We start from the raw sequence: 19,296 nt of genomic DNA on the forward strand, positions 1-19,296 counted from the left end.
TCTTTCTTTCTTTCTTTCTTTCTTTCTTTCTTTCTTTCTTTCTTTCTTTCTTTCTTTCTTTCTTTCTTTCTTTCTTTTCTCTCTCTCTCTCTCTTTTTATTTGTATTTATTTATTTATTTTTATTTCAAGATAATTTATCTAAGATTTAAAGTAATTTTAATAGTATTTAGATTTTCTGCAGTATGTATTGAGATCTTTTCATAGGTATTTCCAACCTACTGTTTATGCACTTAATAGCACTAACAGCTAAATGCTTTTACTCGGAGATTCTTTATATATATATTTTGATGTGCACAAAACAATATAAACTTAGCATGCTATAAGGCAACACCAGATTAATTTAGTTTTCGTGTTTACAAGTTAAACCTAGAAACACGGTTTTCTCCCCCGTGATCTATAACAAACATAGCTAAGTTCATTTTAATACACTCTAAAACCCAAACTACAAACCCCCCCCTTACAAAAAGGTCTTGAAACAATATTTAATTTTGTATTCCAACAGCACAGTTTCAATTTGGTGGAAGGGAGAGTAAACAAATAAAAGCATCAATGTTGTTACTAGCTTTGCAGCATACCGCAGAAGTAAACTGTTAAATTCACGTCCTTATTTCTAGGTTGAACCTAATGCTGGCGCCATCTAAGGGTTCTTATAATGCACTACACATGCCTCAGCTCTGCTTGTGAAAAGCCCCGAATGTGTAACTTGTATACATTAGTTTCTCAACAAGCATTGGCTTCCTTGAATTCCTGACAACAATTATAAAACACAACAGTAAGTATCTTGTTCTCTTTCTGTGAGTTAGCATTTAAGATTACCGCAAATAATAATCTCAGCTCTTAAACATTTCAATGGCTGTGGCCACCCCAAGCAAAACCAGTCATTTCAGAAGTGCCGCACACACAAAGTTGGTGGGCTGCTTCAGAAATGCTGCAAGTGTAGAGATAAGGACCTGGAGAAGTACACAGAACTGAGCCATGAAAATATCCCTTCTGAATTAAGGTTACTTCATAAAAGCTTTGATCAGTAAAGATAGACAGATAACTATCAAGAAGAATAGAGAACATTGCCTTAAGTTACATTAACACATATAGAGCAGATTCATAACACTCATATTAGTGAATTTTGAGCTCGTAATATAAGTAAGCTCTCTATATATTCAGCTTCTAAAAGTACTTTGTTCCTTTTATTCCTGCTGCAGAATAACATGTCAAAAATATTTTTGCACAGCTCACTTTACTGAGCTTCAACAGTGAACAGAATACCTTTACACCAAAAGTGGTCAAAATGTCATTTAACTTTCAGAAAAATAATAGGCATTTACTTTTCTTAGAAGAAAATTAAAGACTGTTTGTTGTGCCTCTTATGTCACCTGAACAACCTTGCACCTCAGCTACAGAGAGGTTCTCTCAGGAGCACAGTTCTTTTCTCTGTTCTGCACGGAAAGCTGATAGTTTGCAACATCTCAAGTAGTAAGACAAAGTATGAAAAGGAGTATTTGAAAATTATTCTGCACTTTAATCACAGAATGGCTGAGGTTTGAAGGGACCTCTGCAGGTCATCTTATCCACCTGCCCTGCTCAAGCAGGGACACCCAGAGCAGGTTGTCCAGGATCATGTCCAAGCACCTTCAAGACAGGAGACTCCACAACCTCTCTGGGCAACCTGTGCTCCATTACCCACACAGCACAGAAGTGTTTCCTGATGTTCATATTGCATCTCCCATGTTCCAGTTTGTGCCCATTGTCTCTTGCCTTGGCACTGGGTACCACTGAAAGAGCTTGGCTCCATCCCCTCTGCACCTTCTCTTCAGGTATTTACATACATTGATCAGATTCCCGAGCCTTCTCTTTCCAAAGCTGAACAGTCCTGGCTTTTTCGGCTTTTCTTCACAGGAGAGATGCTCCAGTACCTTCATCATCTTTGTAGCCCTTTGTAGTCCACTTCCCAGTACATCTAGATCCCTTTTGTACCGTGGGGCCCAAATCTGGACACAGTACTCCCAATGCAGACTCACCAATGATGAGTAGAGCCAAACAGTAATTAACATCAGCAGAGGAGCAATGAAGTGTTATGTGCTGGGAGCTGACTGAAGTTGAGCTGAACCTGTAGACTTGGTGCAGCTGAGAACGATTAACATGCAGGAAGGTAGTGCACCATGAGAAGTCTTATGCCATATGGTCTAGTGCTTTGTTCTTAACCTTATATCTGCAAATCCATTTAGAAAATATCTTGAAAACTCACATGTAGCATAATTTGATCATCTCCATCCACCTGCTGGCAGTGCTTTGCCAAATGTGGCCAAACATCTTGGTGGCACAGGCGCATTCTTGGCTTATGTTCATCTTTGTTTCCACCATGATCCCCACTTTCTCTGCAAAAGTGCTTCCTAGCTGGGTGGCTCCTGGCATATATTGGTGCCTGGGGTTTTCCCTCCCCAGGCGCAGGTGTTTGTACTTCTCTTTGTTGAACTTCATGAAGTTCCTGTCTGTCCGTTTCTGCAGCATGTCCAGGTCATTCTGGACAGCAGCATGGCTTTGTATCATATCTAGCACTTCTCCCAGTTTTGTGTCATCTGTAAACTTGCTGAGGGGGCAGTCTGCCCTGTCAACCAGATGATAATGAACACGTGAAACAGGTTCACCTCAGTGAAACAGGTTCATCCACCTCAGTGTCTGCCCATCCAGCCCATATTTCAACAGTGTCTCTAGGAGGATCTTATGAGGGACAGTGTCAAAGGGCTTACTGAAGTGCAGGTAGACAATATCCACTGCTCTCCTCTCATTCATCAGGCTGATCATTTCATCACAGAAGCCTATTGCGTTGGTCAGGCGTGACTTCCCCTTGGTGAATCCATGCTGACTATTCCTGATGATTTTCCTCTACGTGTGCCTGGATTGACATGAGGCTAACTGGCCTGCAGTTCCCTGGGTCTTACTTGTTGCCCTTCCTGAAGAAAGGAGTGGCATCTGCTTTCCTCCAGTTTTCAGACACTTCTCCCAGTTGACATGTTTGATAAAGAGTAACCTTGCAATGACACCTGCCAACTTCCTCAGCACTCATGGATGCATCCATTCAGGGCCCTTGACCATATGTCCACTTTGCTTCAGTGTTTCCTGACCTGATCCTCTTCCACCAAGGGTAAGTCCCTTCTAACCTCAACCCTTCTGTGATTCTGTGATCTCTCCAGTCAGAGAGGCTCTCTACATCATGAGAACAGTACATCCAGAGCAGGAAATGATCACAATTATGTAGCAAAGGCCATGGCAAAAGGAGATCAAGAAACAGAGATAGTAGTCATTATTATACAAGAGATGATGAGGAAAGTATATACTGGAAGAGTTCTGCTTTTTGTAATCAAAAGAAGGTTGGAAATGGCTATGAATCCTTCAGGAAGAGGCTTCAGTCTAATGCTCATGATTCATGGCAATCTACTGATCCAGAATACAGGATAAAACCTTTACTGAAAGGACAGGTCTGCAGAGCGGAGGGGACCCTACAGGAGCTGCTACTGCTTTCATGAAAGATGCAGCTCAAGGAGTCCATCAAGCACCACATCAAAAACCCCTCCTGGGGGCCTGACAGAATGAAATGTGAGAAGGCTGATGGAAAAGGGAAGTACAAACCTTGCCCCATGGAGAATGAAGTTGAAGAGAGCACAAGCCTAGGGAGAGCAACTGACCCTGAGAAAAGGTCATCAAAATTTGGTGACTGCTGCACAAGTGAATATAGTCTTTCAGATAATCCAGCAAGTAGTGAGACAAGGTATATGAAAAAGACAAACAGGATGAGAAGTCCAAGTGGGAAGAGAATCTGAGATGGAAAACTGAAAGTCACAATGAGGTCTCCTAAAAAGAAGTACAAGCATCACAGGTAGCGTCATGTGACTCAGCACATTCTAATCCGGTGATGACTACAACAGTGACAGTGGCAAGGATCCAGAAAGAACTGAGTGTGACAGTGTTACTTGGCCAGGCACAACTCAGATAAATGAGAGGAAAAAAGAGTCTCCATCTTCATTTTGGGGAATGACAGGGTATAAAGACATTTACAGAGTCAGCAAAGAAACTGGAGGAACAGCCAAAAATCATATTACCAGAAGAAGAGATCTAGGTGGTGACATTGGAAACGCTGCTGTAAAACTTTGAAGAACAGCAGCTGATCAGAGCCCTGTCATAGCAGATGCCAGCAGTCATACAGATGCTGTGACTAGCCTTGGTCAAGGAACAAAAGCAGCACCAGTGGTGGGATTGCTGTCCAAAGAGCTCTGGCAGTCGTTCACCCATGAGCAAGCTCTCATGAGCATCAGCTGCTGAAAAAAGATCTTTGGTGTGCTTCAGTCTTTTGCTGGGCAAAAAAGCATACCCTGAGGCAGTGGTCAGCACAAAGGGGCCAGAAAAAAAGGATCCTAGGGGTGTTTGGCACCTGCTGTGCAGTGCATTAATGCTCTTTTAATGGATGTGGCAAAAATATACCAAATCCTGCAAATTGTTGAACACATCGTTAACAAAATGCACAGCCATGGATAATCACATCCCTTAATTAAAGTTCAAAATCTGTTACCCACATGAGTTAAAGAAACACGTGGGAAGTTGGAATCAGACCTAAAGCAGTGAAAAGATAGTTGCTGGTTGAAACGGCGTCTGTAGAAAGCCTACCTGCTACAAAGAGGTACTATCCATGTGTTCCATGATGAGAAAAGTGCATTATGGAGGAAAGAATTTGTTTCTGATTAAGACTTTAATTCATCTACACATGCAACAACAGAGATGTGCAATGGCATATTGCACTCCACAGGTACCTTAAAGGAGGCTGTAGCGAGGTGGGTGTTGGTCTATTCTCCCACGTGCCTGGTGACAGGACGAGGGGGAATGGGCTAACATTATGCCAGGAGAGGTTTAGGTTGGATATTAGGAAGAACTTCTTTACTGAAAGGGTTGCTAGGCACTGGAATGGGCTGCCCAGGGCAGTGGTTGAGTCACCATCCCTGGAGGTCTTTAAAAGACGTTTAGATGTAGAGCTTAGGGATATGGTTTAGTGGGGGACTTGTTAGTGCTACGTCAGAGGTTGGACTTGGTGATCTTGGAGGTCTCTTCCAACCTAGATGATTCTGTGATTCTGTATGAGAGAAACGAAATCATGAAAAGTGAACTGCTTAAGGCAGCATGCTTGCATTAAGAATGCTCTCTGTAAATCTGCCAGAATTCAAACAGTGTGTAAGAAATCACAGACAGACTCCAGACCTTTTAGAACAGCTTGTTACTCAGAAAGCAATAAAAAAATAAAGAACTATACAGCTAATAATTTATTGTATAATGGTCATTTACAATACATGAATGTGAATAAGAGCCCTAGATGTTATACTGCAAATTTTTAGTTAAATATATTTGGTCCAGAGTGGCCTGTCAGGTGACAGTTCCACTGGAAGCCAGGGCTCCTTTGTCGTGATAAACCTATGCTAACTGCAACACAGCTGAATGTGGTTTGCTGGTAGATGTTATCAGATTGATATAGTTGAAAAATAATTAGGCAAGCTTTTGAGTGTTCAGGCCTGCAAATCTGAAGAAGGGCTTGACTGCCTTAAAGTTTGGTAATTTATTTTTATCATACCAAACATTTGATAAAACATACTATCTTTTAAAGCAACCCATGTGCAGTCATTGTCCTTAGGACCATCATGTTTATGACAAAATATCCTCCTGACAAAGATGCAAGGCAGCAGCAAAATTTAATAATGATGTGATGGGTTACTTTATTAAGAGATTAGCTGATCACTTTTTTGGTCCTAACATTCAATGTCCTTTTTGAAGAAGGATGCACACTTGCTGCACAGGTTCAGCACAGGGAAAACCCAGCATCCAACTTACCAGCTAAAACAATAGTGAAAGACGTGTGGGCTCCTCTTGCACCATCTGAAAGCTCATGTGTACATACACACGTGCAGACAAACTGATGCGTGCATACAGTGGCAGCATTCTGCTTTTTCTTGGCAGGATTGGAAGAGATTTCACTGTGGGGAGCAGCAGCACTACTGTGTGTCTCATGCCTGCAGCACCTGGTGACAGTGCCAAGGCTGCACTGGGGTCAAGGCATGGTTGTTGGGACCCTCTCTGTTCATGTGGGCAGCCCAACTGCTCCTAAATCCTTGGGAAATGAAGTTTTATGTAATCACGATCCAATCCTTGGTAGCTACATTTCTGTAGGCACAGCACAGTAATGCATTGTGCTTCCTTGAAGAATTGCAGTGATTTCCTATTCCCTCATATTCCAGATATAACATTACAACCTTCTAAATAAGCAAATCAGAGTCAAACTGGCATTAGGTCATTACCTCAATACTGGTCAGGATTATAACTGATCTTTTTAAGAACAGAAGAGAGCTGCTCTGTGGAGGACAAAAGAGGCAACGATACTTTTTCCTGCAACGTGTATGCCAATATCTATTGTGCATGTTTCAGCAGTTTGGGCCATCTGATTTTTGGCATTGTGCTACTGGTTGTTTGGGGCAAGAAGTGGACAAGAGATCAGACAGTTCTGAATTACAGAAGGGAATATTGTGATCAGCCTTGTCTCAGTGAAGCCGTACCTTGTGGGCTCCAGCAAAAATGTAAAACATAGGTTTCCAAAAAGCTGTTTTTGATTATTCACACACTTACAAGTAAACAACAATTTTACATAAAAGAATGAACTTTTCTACCTGGAAGAAATGTCAGAAGAAAAAGACATATTGTAATATTTCTGTGCTTCCTCCTCTCACCCCCTTTCCATGGATACAAGCTTACAAATGAAAGCATACAACAGAAGCAGTCACACGCACTTTTTCCAGATGATAGATAAAAACAGGTCTTTTGAACACTGTTGTCCCCTGAGAATGCAAGAGCAAAAGAACTCCCAAACCACTCTACTGTGAATTTGCTTCACACAAGAGCCAGGAAGTGTGGATATAGAAGAAGCCAACTATGCTGCACGTTCCAGCCTGCTCCAAAACTCTATGTGGAAATGGCACAGAGGAGTGCAGTCCTCAGGGGGCATGCACGAGAAAGTTCTTACGGCTATCTAGCAGTTCTTTAACAATCTTATTTCACACAATCAGTTAAAGGCCTTTGGTCACTGGGCCAAGCTTGTGAGCTCTGTGCAAGATGTGTAACGACAAGGCAGCATCTGCCTCTGGAAACTCAGCAGCATCGCTGGGACAAAATGCATGGGTGGAGGACAAAGGCAGGCTGCTCAGGTCATGTCTCCTGTGCACCTCTTGTGTTTCTGTGAGCACAGACAGCTCTCTATTACCCATGCTGTGGAAAGACCTAACGCCAGTTAGGGTGCAGAATAACTGCACTCAGCAGTAATGCCCCAGCTCATCTCAGTGACATCTCAGGGGTCCCTGAAACTCAGAACACAAATGTCACTGACCTCCCTCTTCACCATTACTCTCTCATGGTACATTCTCAGGTCATCATTTAAATAAATTTCACATTGTCCATAGCTTTGTTTTACTTGTGTTACTCACTGGAGCAGTCAGTGCAGGTAGTCGAGGACTGACTGCACTTGATGCTGAAGATGTGGTATGGGTTTACACTTCCTCTCCTAACAGGGGCTGCAGGCAGTTTAGAGTGATACTCCTTAATGCTAAGCAACAGGTCATGCTAACCTTCAAGTAGCTCTTTTAGTTTTAAAAGTTGAGATAGATTGATCAATCTCATAAAATTAATTTAATCTCTTTGGGGCACTTGTAGGGCCACAAATGTGCATGTCAGGAAGCAAACCATACAGTCTATGCTGCTGTCTTTCATGGGACAGCCCACTTCCTAGCAGATCAGCTGCATCAAGGGCACTTAGACCTGCATATTAAATTAAGCCATTTTCAGATACAATGTTCCTATGCCAATCTGAAAATGGCAGTGACCACAGAGCCGGCTGTGAGTTGAACTCCCTTCCTTCAAGAGCATCAGGTCCCATCAGAGGGCTGGGGAGGGCAAAAGTTGGGGTGTTGACAGCCCCCTTGCTGGAGATTTCCACCCACTACTGCAGACCTGCTACAGGCCCTGGGAAACCCAGCCAAGGATTGGCTGCATGCAGCGTGTGTCACTTCCTGACATGCACCCAACCTAGCAAAAACACCTGTGTGGTCAATGCCCGGTGACATCTGGTTCAGAAATTAAAATCTCTACAGAGAGAAATGTTTTGCTTCAAAGCTGGGTTTGAATACAGGCAAGCCCATCAGCCCCTTCTGAAGGATGCCACTCAGCAGTGTGTCCTTTCAAAGATCTGTTCCAGACTTCCTTGTTTTCTGATTCCTGTTGCTCAGCAGTTTCCATGTATACTGTGAAGTACCAGAAATTCCACGCACTTGAGTAATTGTTTTAATAGTACTCAAAGGTCATGGGAGGCTGCTGCGGACTGCCTGTGATACATTCAAGAACAAGTGTTTTTCCTCTGTGAGTTCTGCTGTTTCCATGCTTTCATTTCACCACCTCAACCACCCAACTTTCAGGAAATATGCAGAGAGCATTGCAACCTTATGACCCCACAATAAATCATTACACTTACAGACACCATTCTGCGTGTGTATAGTTCAGACAATACTTCTGAATTTTACTATTTTTAATCCCTAAATTTATTTTTTCTTCTCTTGTGGCTATAGTTTTTCTACTCAAAGATACGCAAATCATCATTCTCATTAGCAACACAAATGGCTTTCAGGCTGATTCTGTTACTGTTCTTTTTATGAAGAAAACCAAGAAATCTGAAAAAAAACCCCTTTGACTATAAGATTCACTTCTTGCTTCAGTTTTAAGGTCTGACCTCACAAAGTGTTTTTTAAGTGTAAGACACCCCCAAACATGTCCTGCAGCGCCCTCACAAGGGGAGCGGAGGGGCAGGCGCTGAGCTCTGCTCTCTGGGGACAGCGACAGGACCCGAGGGAACGGCATGGAGCTGGGACAGGGGAGGGTCAGGCTGGGTGCCAGGGAAGGCTTCTGCACCCAGAGGGTGGTGGGGCACAGGGACAGGCTCCCCAGGGCAGGGGTCATGGCACAGAGCTGCTGAAGAAGTGGCTGGACAATGCTCTCAGACACTGTCTGAATTTTTTCATTTTTGGTGGTCCTCTGGGACCCAGGAGTGACTCTACGATCTTTGTGAGTCCCTTCCAACTCAGATATCCTATGCTTCTACGAACAGATCACTATTCAAAGCTTTTCAAATAGTAACACTCCACATTCCCAAATGCAAACAAAACAGTCAGGCCATATTCATATATTAATTTTTATTTACCCATACAGTATTCACAGGGTCTGCTTCTTGTCTTATTCAAACTATTTTTTTTCCAAACTAAAACAAGAACTGACATTCCTGAACATGAAAATAAGTTGCGTAAACACAAACATCCAGGAAAAAAAACTACTAAAAGCCCTGGGTTTCAGCTAAAAACCACAGTTGTATCCCCTTTAATGCATGGTGATTTACTTGCGTATCACACCATTAATCAAACTATGCTTTCCATATATAAAAAGACATAGCTTTAACAAAAAGTCACAAAGCATTTATTCATCCACTGCATGTTAGCGTGTGTTTATTATATCCTATTCAGTCACATTTTAAAAACTATGTACAGCTATGTTTAAACATGTACTTGTGCCATGTTTTTAATAACCCCAAAATAAAGGCATTTTAAGCTATTGCTGCATATTATGCAGTAAGATATCAGAGGATTGGTTCATATACCTAACTTCAATGCAAAAGTCAAGTCCACTAAACCTCTGCAGTGGGAATAATATTGAGCTGAACAGTCCCACGTCACACATTCCAACATTATGAAAGAACAGAGACACCAGTATCTGGTTTATCCCATTGTTACCAATTTTGATAGCACACAGAATAACTCAGTTGGAAAAAACAAAACAAAACAAAAAACCACACATTTCAATCTTTAAAGCAAATGCACTTGTTCTGATTAAAGCTAAACAAGTGACATTTAAATTTCAGAAGATTATAGTGGATACTTTCAAAATTAAAATAATGTTTTCTTCTGACACTTGCACCCAAAGTGCACAACTTACTTTATTATTGTGTACAAAGCAGCACAAAGACTAAGTATTAGCTGCTGAAACACAAAAATGAAGCATATAGGTAGAACCAACAATATTGTACCTATTTCAGGCCGAGATTTGTTTTGTAAGAAGACAGAACTAGCTTTTTAGCTTTCTGATCTTTATGCATCTAACTATTTCTGGGAAGTGTGCATCACAAAATGGGAATGCAGTATTTAAAGTTCAGTACAAGATAGACATTACACAAAATCCTAAATTTTACATTAAGCTTTTTAATACCTTTGTGACCTTTTTACTTGTTCTTGAGCCACTTTTCTTCATTTTTTAATTTACTTTCTGAAGAAGTTTATTTCAGAATAGAGACTAGGAGCATGCTTACTCTTTTTTTTTTTTTTTTTTTCAATCATCACAACATTTTAAAACAAAGTCATCTTACATCAGTTCTTCAGAATTCTCAGTGGTCACCTGTACATATCACTTCAACTTTTTGCTAGAGATAACACAGGCTACTAGTGAGGATTTAGAGTTCTTGCTCTGCTTCCTTAAGCATCCTTTGAATTAGTCAGTAATACAATGACAATTTTTTTTTTATCTGCGTTTAATTTGTCCACTTAAGAATCGGTCAGTTTACTTATTCCTCCAGAGCCACCTGAAGGAGTTGACCAGCTCAATTCAAGCTACTTGTACATACATACATTTACTATCTTCCACATCCAAATAAAACAAGACTTTACAGTACACAAGCTGCTAAATACATGAGCAGTGGAAACAATGTAACTATTAACTCTACCAAAAAGATAATCTCAAATATTTAAATCATTTCCTGACCATTAGCAAAAAAGGGCGGCAATTAGATGCACAAGGCCTTAATGTATTAGTGCACCACACACAGGGAAATAAAATTTACAGCACACGTGCAATGCAGTATCAATATTAAAATTGGCCTCTTAACAGGAAATCCATTTAGTATGTGCCTCAAATGTTACATAACCTTGTCCAGTGCTGGTGCTGTGCTGCCTAAAAAACCAAGCTACCTCCGGTCTTAAATCCAAAAAGCAGCAGCAACATAAATGCATACAGAGACTGTACAGCTTTACTGACAAAGTTACAAGACTCCCTATTTTATTGCATGTTTTAAAAATAAACTTGGAGATTTGGATTCTTGAAGACAGAAAATGTATTTCCTGAGTAGTCTCAGTTTATAATCTGTTCAGTAAAGCAAACATTGTAAAAGAAGAAATTCATTTTATTTCGCTATAGAAGAATGTGTGCTTAAGCAAATGCATTCAACTATAAAATTTAGCAAGTTTTGAAGGAGGAGACTTACCAGGCTGATGGAAAATGAGCTAGGATATACTGTCAAGCTTGCAACCGATTTACAAATAAGGAAATGATTATTTTTTTTTTAAACAGCAAATCAAAACAGCGCATTACAGTTCATCACATTTGCTTGTTTATAAGCAAATACATTCAGCCTGGAAATTATAGTCAAATCAGATTTTCGTATGCATTGCTTTTGCATATCTGACACTGGATTGTTTGGTTCTTTTAAAGTCTTATACTGCAAATGGGTAATCTTACTGGTAGAAAAAAAAACAAACTCAGTCTGAATTACAATCTATAAAAAAGGCTAATCAACGCAAGATGTTTAATATAGAAATCAGAAAGTATTTAAGTTCCAAAGTGTTTTCCTTTTTTTCTTTTTTTTTTTTTTAATTTCAAATCATGCGTCCCTTCCATAACTCATTGGATCTCTTTTGTGATTTAAATGGATGAGTGGTAGACACATTTGAATGTTACACATATTTAGATCATTTGTACCTAACAATTGGAGAACAGTAACTCGACAGATGAATAGCACACAATGACCTGAAGCATTATCACTGCCAGTTATGATCCAACACGGGTTGTTGTGGTTCTTTTATCTGAGAAGAAGCTTTTGAGGAGAAATACCTGCCCAATACTAACAACAAGAAGAATGATTGCTTCCCCTATTGACCAATAGGCTACTCTTGTATTTAAATCCTCTGCTCTGCTGCGGCCTTGAGCTTCTCTCAATCGAAAGTGTGTCTGATAATCAATGACAGACTTCAAAGCTTCATGAATTGAAACACAGGCAGACTCCATCTAGGGAAGCAAACAAAAACATAACGGAATTAAAAACATTTCTAATATTTTTTTCTGTTTTGTGCTTTAGTATTTAAAATTAGGATTTGTGCAACTTTACAGACTAAAGATTAGCTCACTTCATTGTTAGGCTGAAATAGTGTAAAAACAGTAACATTTAAATTTACAGTGATCCATTTCTACAAACAGGAATGTGACAGACTCTTAAATAACAGAAGCATGTAAAACTAGATCTAATAAAAAGCAATGCATTCTTAGACCAACAAAACAAATATTAAAGGCATGTGAGTTCAAAAGTGAACATTAGACGAACTACTGATGCCCCAATTTCTTCTATCATTAAGATACAGAAGTATTTAATACATACTGTGTTTCTCAAGATGCTCTTCGCTGTACAGTTCTCACTTAAGTTCTACAACATCTCAGAATCTACATTACCAAACTCAGTATGTTCTCTTGGCAAGAGATCCTTCTCATACTCATGTATGCAAAAAGTAATCAGAGAATGGACATAATTCTGTTATATTTCAGTGTTCCTGGATTGTCCATAACATAGCTATTTATTCAGAAAGAGTTACCCAACTTAATTTTTCATATAACTATACTCCCTTTTCCTAAGCTAGAACCACTCAACATGTTCAATCTTTGTTGCCAGTTTTCTAAGCCCTAGATGATTTTTCACGAAAACTTCTTCCATTTTCAACTTATCTTCTGTAAGTAGAAGTCAGTACTAAATTTAGTCACTGTGCTTAGATCACCAAGAAATTAATCAATAGATCTTCAAAATATTTAGGTTCCGATCAGTTAGTCTGCTTTTATGTCTTAAAATCAGTATTTCCTGAAGATGAAATCTATATTGAGAGGAACCATTTAACACCCTAGTAAGGCTACTCGCTGTTACTTACATCTGTGTCTAGCCATCTTTTCAAGTTGGTATCTCCCACGACAGGTGTCTGAACAAGTCTATTCTTCTCAAGAAAATTAAGAAAGAGGTTTCCCAAATTAAGTTCTGCCACTGGTCTCACTGACTGTAAATTGTAGAGCCCTCCAGATCTGCATAAGGGATCTTAAATTCAAACACCAAGCCCCTCTGGTTTCAGGCATTTACCTTTTATTATCCCTGTGAAAGGCTGCCCAAATTTGGTCACACTACAAGCCTCAAGAAAACTGCAGCAACAACCTTCTTACTAAAGGTACACTGAAAGTTAGCTTTCCCTTCTCCAAATACATTACTTGCATTGTGTATGCTACAACACAATGATAACTATTTTATTTTGTATCTTCTCCCACAGCTTAAACAAGGGCTGCAGAGAGGTTGCATCCAGCAGCCACTTCTTGCCTTGTTGACGCTTCCCCTGCTCCAAGGTAGCAAAAGGAAAATCGGACGCATCGAATGAACACTATGAAGATTAATTGGAAAGGACATGATGAAATACAGCATCAAGAATCAGAAGATAAAATAAAGAGCAGAAGAATGTCAGGAAGGTAAGAGCTGTACTTCAATTCACGGGAAGTCATATACTCACTAGGAGTCTTAGCTACTGCAGACTTAATGCAAAGTAAGTTAAGGAAGATTGGCATTTGGGAAGTGGTATTTAGGGGTTTAGTTTGGGCAGAGTTGGTGTAAAACTGTAAAATGCTAAGGAAAAAGGGAATATTGGGAGAGCAAATCTAATAAATCTTGAGTAAAAATAATACTTTGACAGTCCTGACTGTTATATAAATTACAATTATCTATCAGCCAGCTAAATATGGCTACTTCTATTTACTTGTTGATCGTGCTGGTGTTTTTTTCTTCCCAATTTTTAAAAATAAGAGTTATGTGACAGACCAGCTTAAATCTTTCCTCCAAGAAAGACTATCAATTTAAGTATGAAAATAATTCTCAAAGCTTCTCAAAAGTTTGGAAATTTTGAAAACCCTAATCCCCTGATATTCTAGTTTGTGACACATACTTCATAGGAAATAGAACCATAATATTCAAAGTAAATTCCCTTAAAAAAAAAAAAAAAAAAAAAAAAAGTGGCCTAGAGTTTAAGTTACCCTAATTTTCTCTTTAGCACTTGGAATTTCATTTTCAGCTCTGCTCTATGTTGAATAAAACATATCTTCTGAAAAAGATTATTTTTAATAACTTTTTTTTAGCAGCTCCAATCCAGTGATGTTCAAGAGTTATGCAGACTTCTAATACAGCTGAAAAAAAAACAACAAAAAAAAAACATTCTTTCAAGCTAACAGGCATCAAACACAACAGCTTTTACCTGGGTAAGCGCAGTCACTCTGTTCTCACTAGGAAACAGTGGTGGATCTTCTCCAACCTGGAAATCAAAGTACACAGTTTTGTGTGTGAAAGTAGAGAATTCATTGCTGAAGCAGAATTTGTATGTTCCATTTCTGGAAGCAGTAAACGTGAAGCTATCATATTGCTTCTTCATCTCTTTGTACAACACAATGCCATCAGGATCTTCCAACCGACAGTCAACATCGTAGTGGCCTCCAGTGATCACCTCAAAACAAAAAACAAGAAATTGTTCTTTTAACAAAACAGACACTTACTGCAATTTTTTTTTGCTTTGACAAGTATCTTTTAAAATATAAGGCATTCATTTGAAAATCATTCAGAGCCAGTTCACAAAAATCATTCTCTTATGGCAGGCACATGGAAAATTCAGAATATTTCCAATTCTGGATATATAACATCAACTATATTTTCAAGCAGTGTATGACAGAAATTTGAGTTACTTTGTTAGAGCTAATTGTACTACAGCAAAGGCTACAGTACATAAAACTTGACAGAGCAGCAAAGATGGTACTGTAACAATGTCAGCCATTTACTATACACACATAAGCCCTCTGCAGAATCAATTCTGCAAGTTGAGATTGTTAAAATGAGATAAGGCAGCTCCTTTCTGTATGGCCAAAAGAGCATAACTACCCTATGAGGTCAAGCTGCTTTACAGGGTAGGAATGACATATGACCAGTAAAACAGGTATTACAGCCTGGCTAGTCTTTCTACGAACTTGTGAACAAAGCAATGCTATGGAGGGATCCGCTGCATCGGTCTTGTGCAGTCAGCAGCAGCACTTCTTTCCAACACTATAATATTCAGGTAACGCCTACAAGCATCTCTGAACTTCATGACTAACTCACTTTTTTTCCCCACTTTTTTGACAAGATAGCCTACCTCTATGATAAGACCTATTGGTAATTTAGGTGCTTATAATTTGTCTCAGGATGCTCAGACTAGTAGTTTTATGCTTAATACTTGCTCCACACCTTTTCCTTTTAAGATAAAGCATTCTGAAAGAGTACAAGACTTGTATCCTAAGGTATGTCCCTTTTGTATTTGTACAGGAACCTTCTAAAAAAATATATAAATTTTACTTTCATTGATATACTTGAGCATCTATTATGTACCTATTGGAGTATCTGCGCTGCAGATACTATTGTTTAAAACCACATCATTTTTTCTATGCATCAAGTTATTAAAACCAGTGTTAGTGGTAAAGCTGAAATAACAAGAGAACTGAAGATTAGCTGCTCCACAGACAGGAAGTTTTAAAAACATTCAGCTGGCAAGTTTTGGTTTTCCAAAAATGCGACGACAAGATCAAGAAAGCTTTGGATGTCTACGGATGTCTCTGTGGATGTCTGCGTCTAACAGGGGCTGTCATATGGAAATGACCATCTGGTTAGAAAGAAAAAAAATAATTTCTGTAGTAAAATGATGGTTCATCTTTAAAGCATGCTTTCACATTTGACAGGGGCATGATTTTTATCAATTTTATCCATTATCAATGAGAGTAACTCACTCTCAGTTCTACCACACACCCTGTAAAGGGACAGTTTACATACGCATGGTAAAGACCTGTGAGGGCTTTAAAGTTCCCTGAGGATTCCCTCCCACAGAGCCCGAGCCACCTCTCAGCTCTTCCTGTGCCAAAGGACACGCAGGCAGCGCTTCAGCCTACCAGCAGCTGGGCAACTCCTGCTTTCTTTTCCAACGATACTCCTCCTGTTATGATCTGTGTTAAGACCAACAGCAAAAGAGACAATAGCAGGCCTATCGGCTCAGCGATATCCATTTCACAGCCTGGGGATGGCGCTGAGCAGAAAACACTACGAAAACGTGAAGAGCAGCAGGCAAAGAAACCCTGGACATGAGAAATTGAGGAGTAGGAAAAAAATATCCAGGAGAGATGCGGCCCGCATAGGACAGAGTCACACAGACCAACGTCTGGCAGCGCCCAGCGCAGAGGCACGGGGGCTGCCGGCTCCCCGCCCCTCACGGCCGCTCGCCCGCTCCCCGCCCGCCAGAAGCCAGCCGAGGCCGTGCGGGACCGGGAGCGCCCCCCTGCCCCCCGCTACCTGGAACTCGAGCGTGCACTTGGTGCCCTGCGCGATCTCCTCGTAGAAGCACTGCTTGGCGTTGTCGGGCAGCTCGAACGTGATCTCCGAGGCCCGCGCGGCGCAGGCCCGCAGCGCCAGCAGCAGCAGCAGCGGCAGGAGCGGCGGCGGCAGCAGCGCCAACCGCCGCCCCCGCGGCCCCGCGGCCCCGCAGCCCCGCGGCGGCATGGCGACGGGCACGGAGCGGGCGGGCACGGAGCCGGGCGCGGAGCCGGAGCCGGGCGCGGAGGCCGGAGGCGTCGTGGCGGACGGGCCCGGAGGGGGAAGAGCGAGGCCGCCCCGGAAGAGCTGCCGCTACCGAGCGCCGCCCTCCGGGAGCGCTTCCGAGTCAGGCACGCCCCGCACCGCCGCCGCCCCCAAGGCCCGACCCCGGGCCCCGCGGTGCGGGGGCGTCGTGTGGGGAGCGGAGGGGGGGGCTCGGGGGAGACCCCCCCCCCCCCCCTCAGCACACCCCGCGTCTGCGTTTTCTGACCCGGCAGAGCAGAACGGAACAAAGCCAGATGCTGGCTCTGAAAGATTGGCGGGGATGGATGGCCGTGGGGGGGCCGGGCTTTAGGGCACCGTCACCCCCTTCGTTATCAGGCATTACCTGCCCACAGTCAGCCCCGAAATCACTGCTGGCTGTGAGGAAACTGATTTAAACAGGAAACATACGCATAATGGAACGTGCCGAATGGTAGCAATTGCTAAATCGTTTGTATCTGTGCAGAGGGAGTGCAAAACGGAGCAGGTCTGGGCTTGCTTTGCAAAGTGCAATCACTGATAAACGATTGGGCAAGAGATGTGATCAGAAACTGTGAACTTGAGGAAAAACGGCGTTTTGATGTGCAGAAATCAGACTCTATAACCTCGGAATGGTTATAAAGCAGGTATACATTTATGCTCACAGCATGGGACAGCTCTCGTAAAGGTAATTCAGGGTAGTTTCTGGAAAACAAGACAGCAGGTGGTGAAGTTAATCTCCAAAACAAAACAGCTTTTTTTTGTGTGTGTGTCTGTGTGTGTGCTAATCAAGGAAAGTCAAGTAAGAGTAAAGGGAAGTCCAGATAACGTAAGCAGCAGCAACTGGGAAGGAAACTTCCTTCTGACTGATACGGCTCCATATCTAGTTGTCAAGTGTGAGGAGAGCAATTGTGAGTTTCCTGGGGAGAGGAATAAGAAGAGGCTGTGAGATTGGATAAAGAAACAAATGGGAAGAGCTATTTCAGGAAATAACACTAACTGGAAGAGTGTTTTAAACCAAGACAGAAAGTTTTTAAAACTAACACCTAAGAGTGCAATGAACCAAGAAATGAATAAATTTTGGTCATGGAGTTGTGTCCAGCGTTATCTTGGAAGATCTGATTTCCACAGAAAATGTATCTGGTGCTTGACTTTTTTGTAATGCCCTTCTCTGTGTATTCCCTACTGTTCAGTAAAGGCTGAAGTCATACTGCAGATAGAAGCATGCTCTTGTCCAAATACTTACCTGTCTGTTTTCACAGCTTGTTCTAGGAAGTGGTGGACAAGGTAAAAGCTCTGGACAAGCAAAGGGGAGGGATGGATGTACATACAGTATGATCACCTAAATCTTACTTCTCTAAGAAACCTTACTGAGAAAACAAAACACAACAGAACAGAATAGAGCAGAACAGATGAAAGAAATGGCTAGCTTGCTGGAGACATTGTCTGGGAAACAGTGAAAACACTTGCAGACCAAAATATATCAAAGGACTAACTCTTTAAGCTTAATTCTAAACAAATGTCATAAACACTTATTTATGTTCATAACAGAAAGCAATGGGCTGGTACAGTAACGTCACATTTGATGGCTTTGCAGCACAGATGTCAGTAATGCAGTTTGGGATCACCTACTTCAACTTAGAGTTCAGTCTAAAGGGATGAGCAAGGAATTGTTCCTGGGTTGATGGAAATCTGTTCTAAAGTCTATTTTCTAACACTCTTATAGGTACTTCTCTGTCCATCAGTCTCTCCTGCCAACTCTGGTGGGAGTGTCAAGATGTGGCAAGAGGGATTTCCTATTCCTAATTTGACCTGGTGTACACCAGCTTTCCTAGTAGATTGCTGAGGAGGCAGCAGTATCAAAGCCCTTGCTAATGAAGATGTAACAACTTCGGGGAGGCTCTGGACTTTGGTTATGATGCTGCTCCCTGGTTGTGACCCAAGACTCAAATTTTGAATGAAGCAAACCAGGCTAGAAGAAAACTGTATGTCCTGGTAATTTCCTTTTATTTTTATTTTTCATACTTCACTTGTAGGAAAATCTAAATCTTTAACCCATTTGTCAAATACCAGCTCTGTCAAATACTACGTGCCACATCTTTATTGTTTTCTCTTGACAGAAACCACTTGGCTAGCCAAGCTGAATCATTGCAAATGGAAGTAGTGGAACTCCTTCACAACCGGGCTGCTGCTTCTAAGCAGAATTGCAATGGAGGTGGGGACATAGCAAGAGGAGCTGTCCAAGCCAGAGCGGAATTGAAAGGCACCTGCCTGAGCCCCAGAAAAAAGTCAGCAATTCCCAGGTGGAGACTGTCGCTTGGCGAGTAACACAGAGCTGGGACGCTTCTGATTCCAGCTGCTGGATTTCCATCAATCAGCCAGGGCTCTAAGCTAGGAGAACGACGGAAGCGATTGCAAGTGATGCTTCTCCCTCTTCTGCACTGAAATGTGTGAAAGAAAGGAGAAGAGAGGAGCAGAAGAGAGGAGGAGAGAA

At 41.5% G+C, this 19,296-nt stretch overlaps 1 protein-coding gene and 1 long non-coding RNA gene across 2 annotated transcripts; one reads left to right on the top strand and one right to left on the bottom strand.

Moving 5' to 3' along the window:
- Positions 1 to 9,246: 9,246 nt before the first annotated feature.
- On the bottom strand, positions 9,247 to 16,888 carry TMED7 (transmembrane p24 trafficking protein 7). The gene is made up of 4 exons (XM_035313801.1): positions 16,715 to 16,888; positions 16,542 to 16,678; positions 14,434 to 14,679; positions 9,247 to 12,172 (listed from the first exon to the last, which is right to left on the bottom strand). Exons 1-4 carry the CDS (start codon positions 16,746 to 16,748, stop codon positions 11,936 to 11,938), a joined length of 654 nt encoding a protein of 217 aa, XP_035169692.1. The 5' UTR covers positions 16,749 to 16,888; the 3' UTR covers positions 9,247 to 11,935.
- A 189-nt stretch (positions 16,889 to 17,077) lies between these two features.
- Positions 17,078 to 19,289, top strand: LOC118159190. The gene is made up of 3 exons (XR_004747043.1): positions 17,078 to 17,490; positions 18,529 to 18,797; positions 18,923 to 19,289. It is a non-coding gene; the product is annotated as an uncharacterized LOC118159190 (long non-coding RNA).
- Positions 19,290 to 19,296: the final 7 nt, after the last annotated feature.

The sequence above is a fragment of the Oxyura jamaicensis genome, unplaced genomic scaffold (genome assembly GCF_011077185.1).
Source record: "Oxyura jamaicensis isolate SHBP4307 breed ruddy duck unplaced genomic scaffold, BPBGC_Ojam_1.0 oxyUn_random_OJ68499, whole genome shotgun sequence".
Lineage (NCBI taxonomy): Eukaryota > Metazoa > Chordata > Aves > Anseriformes > Anatidae > Oxyura > Oxyura jamaicensis.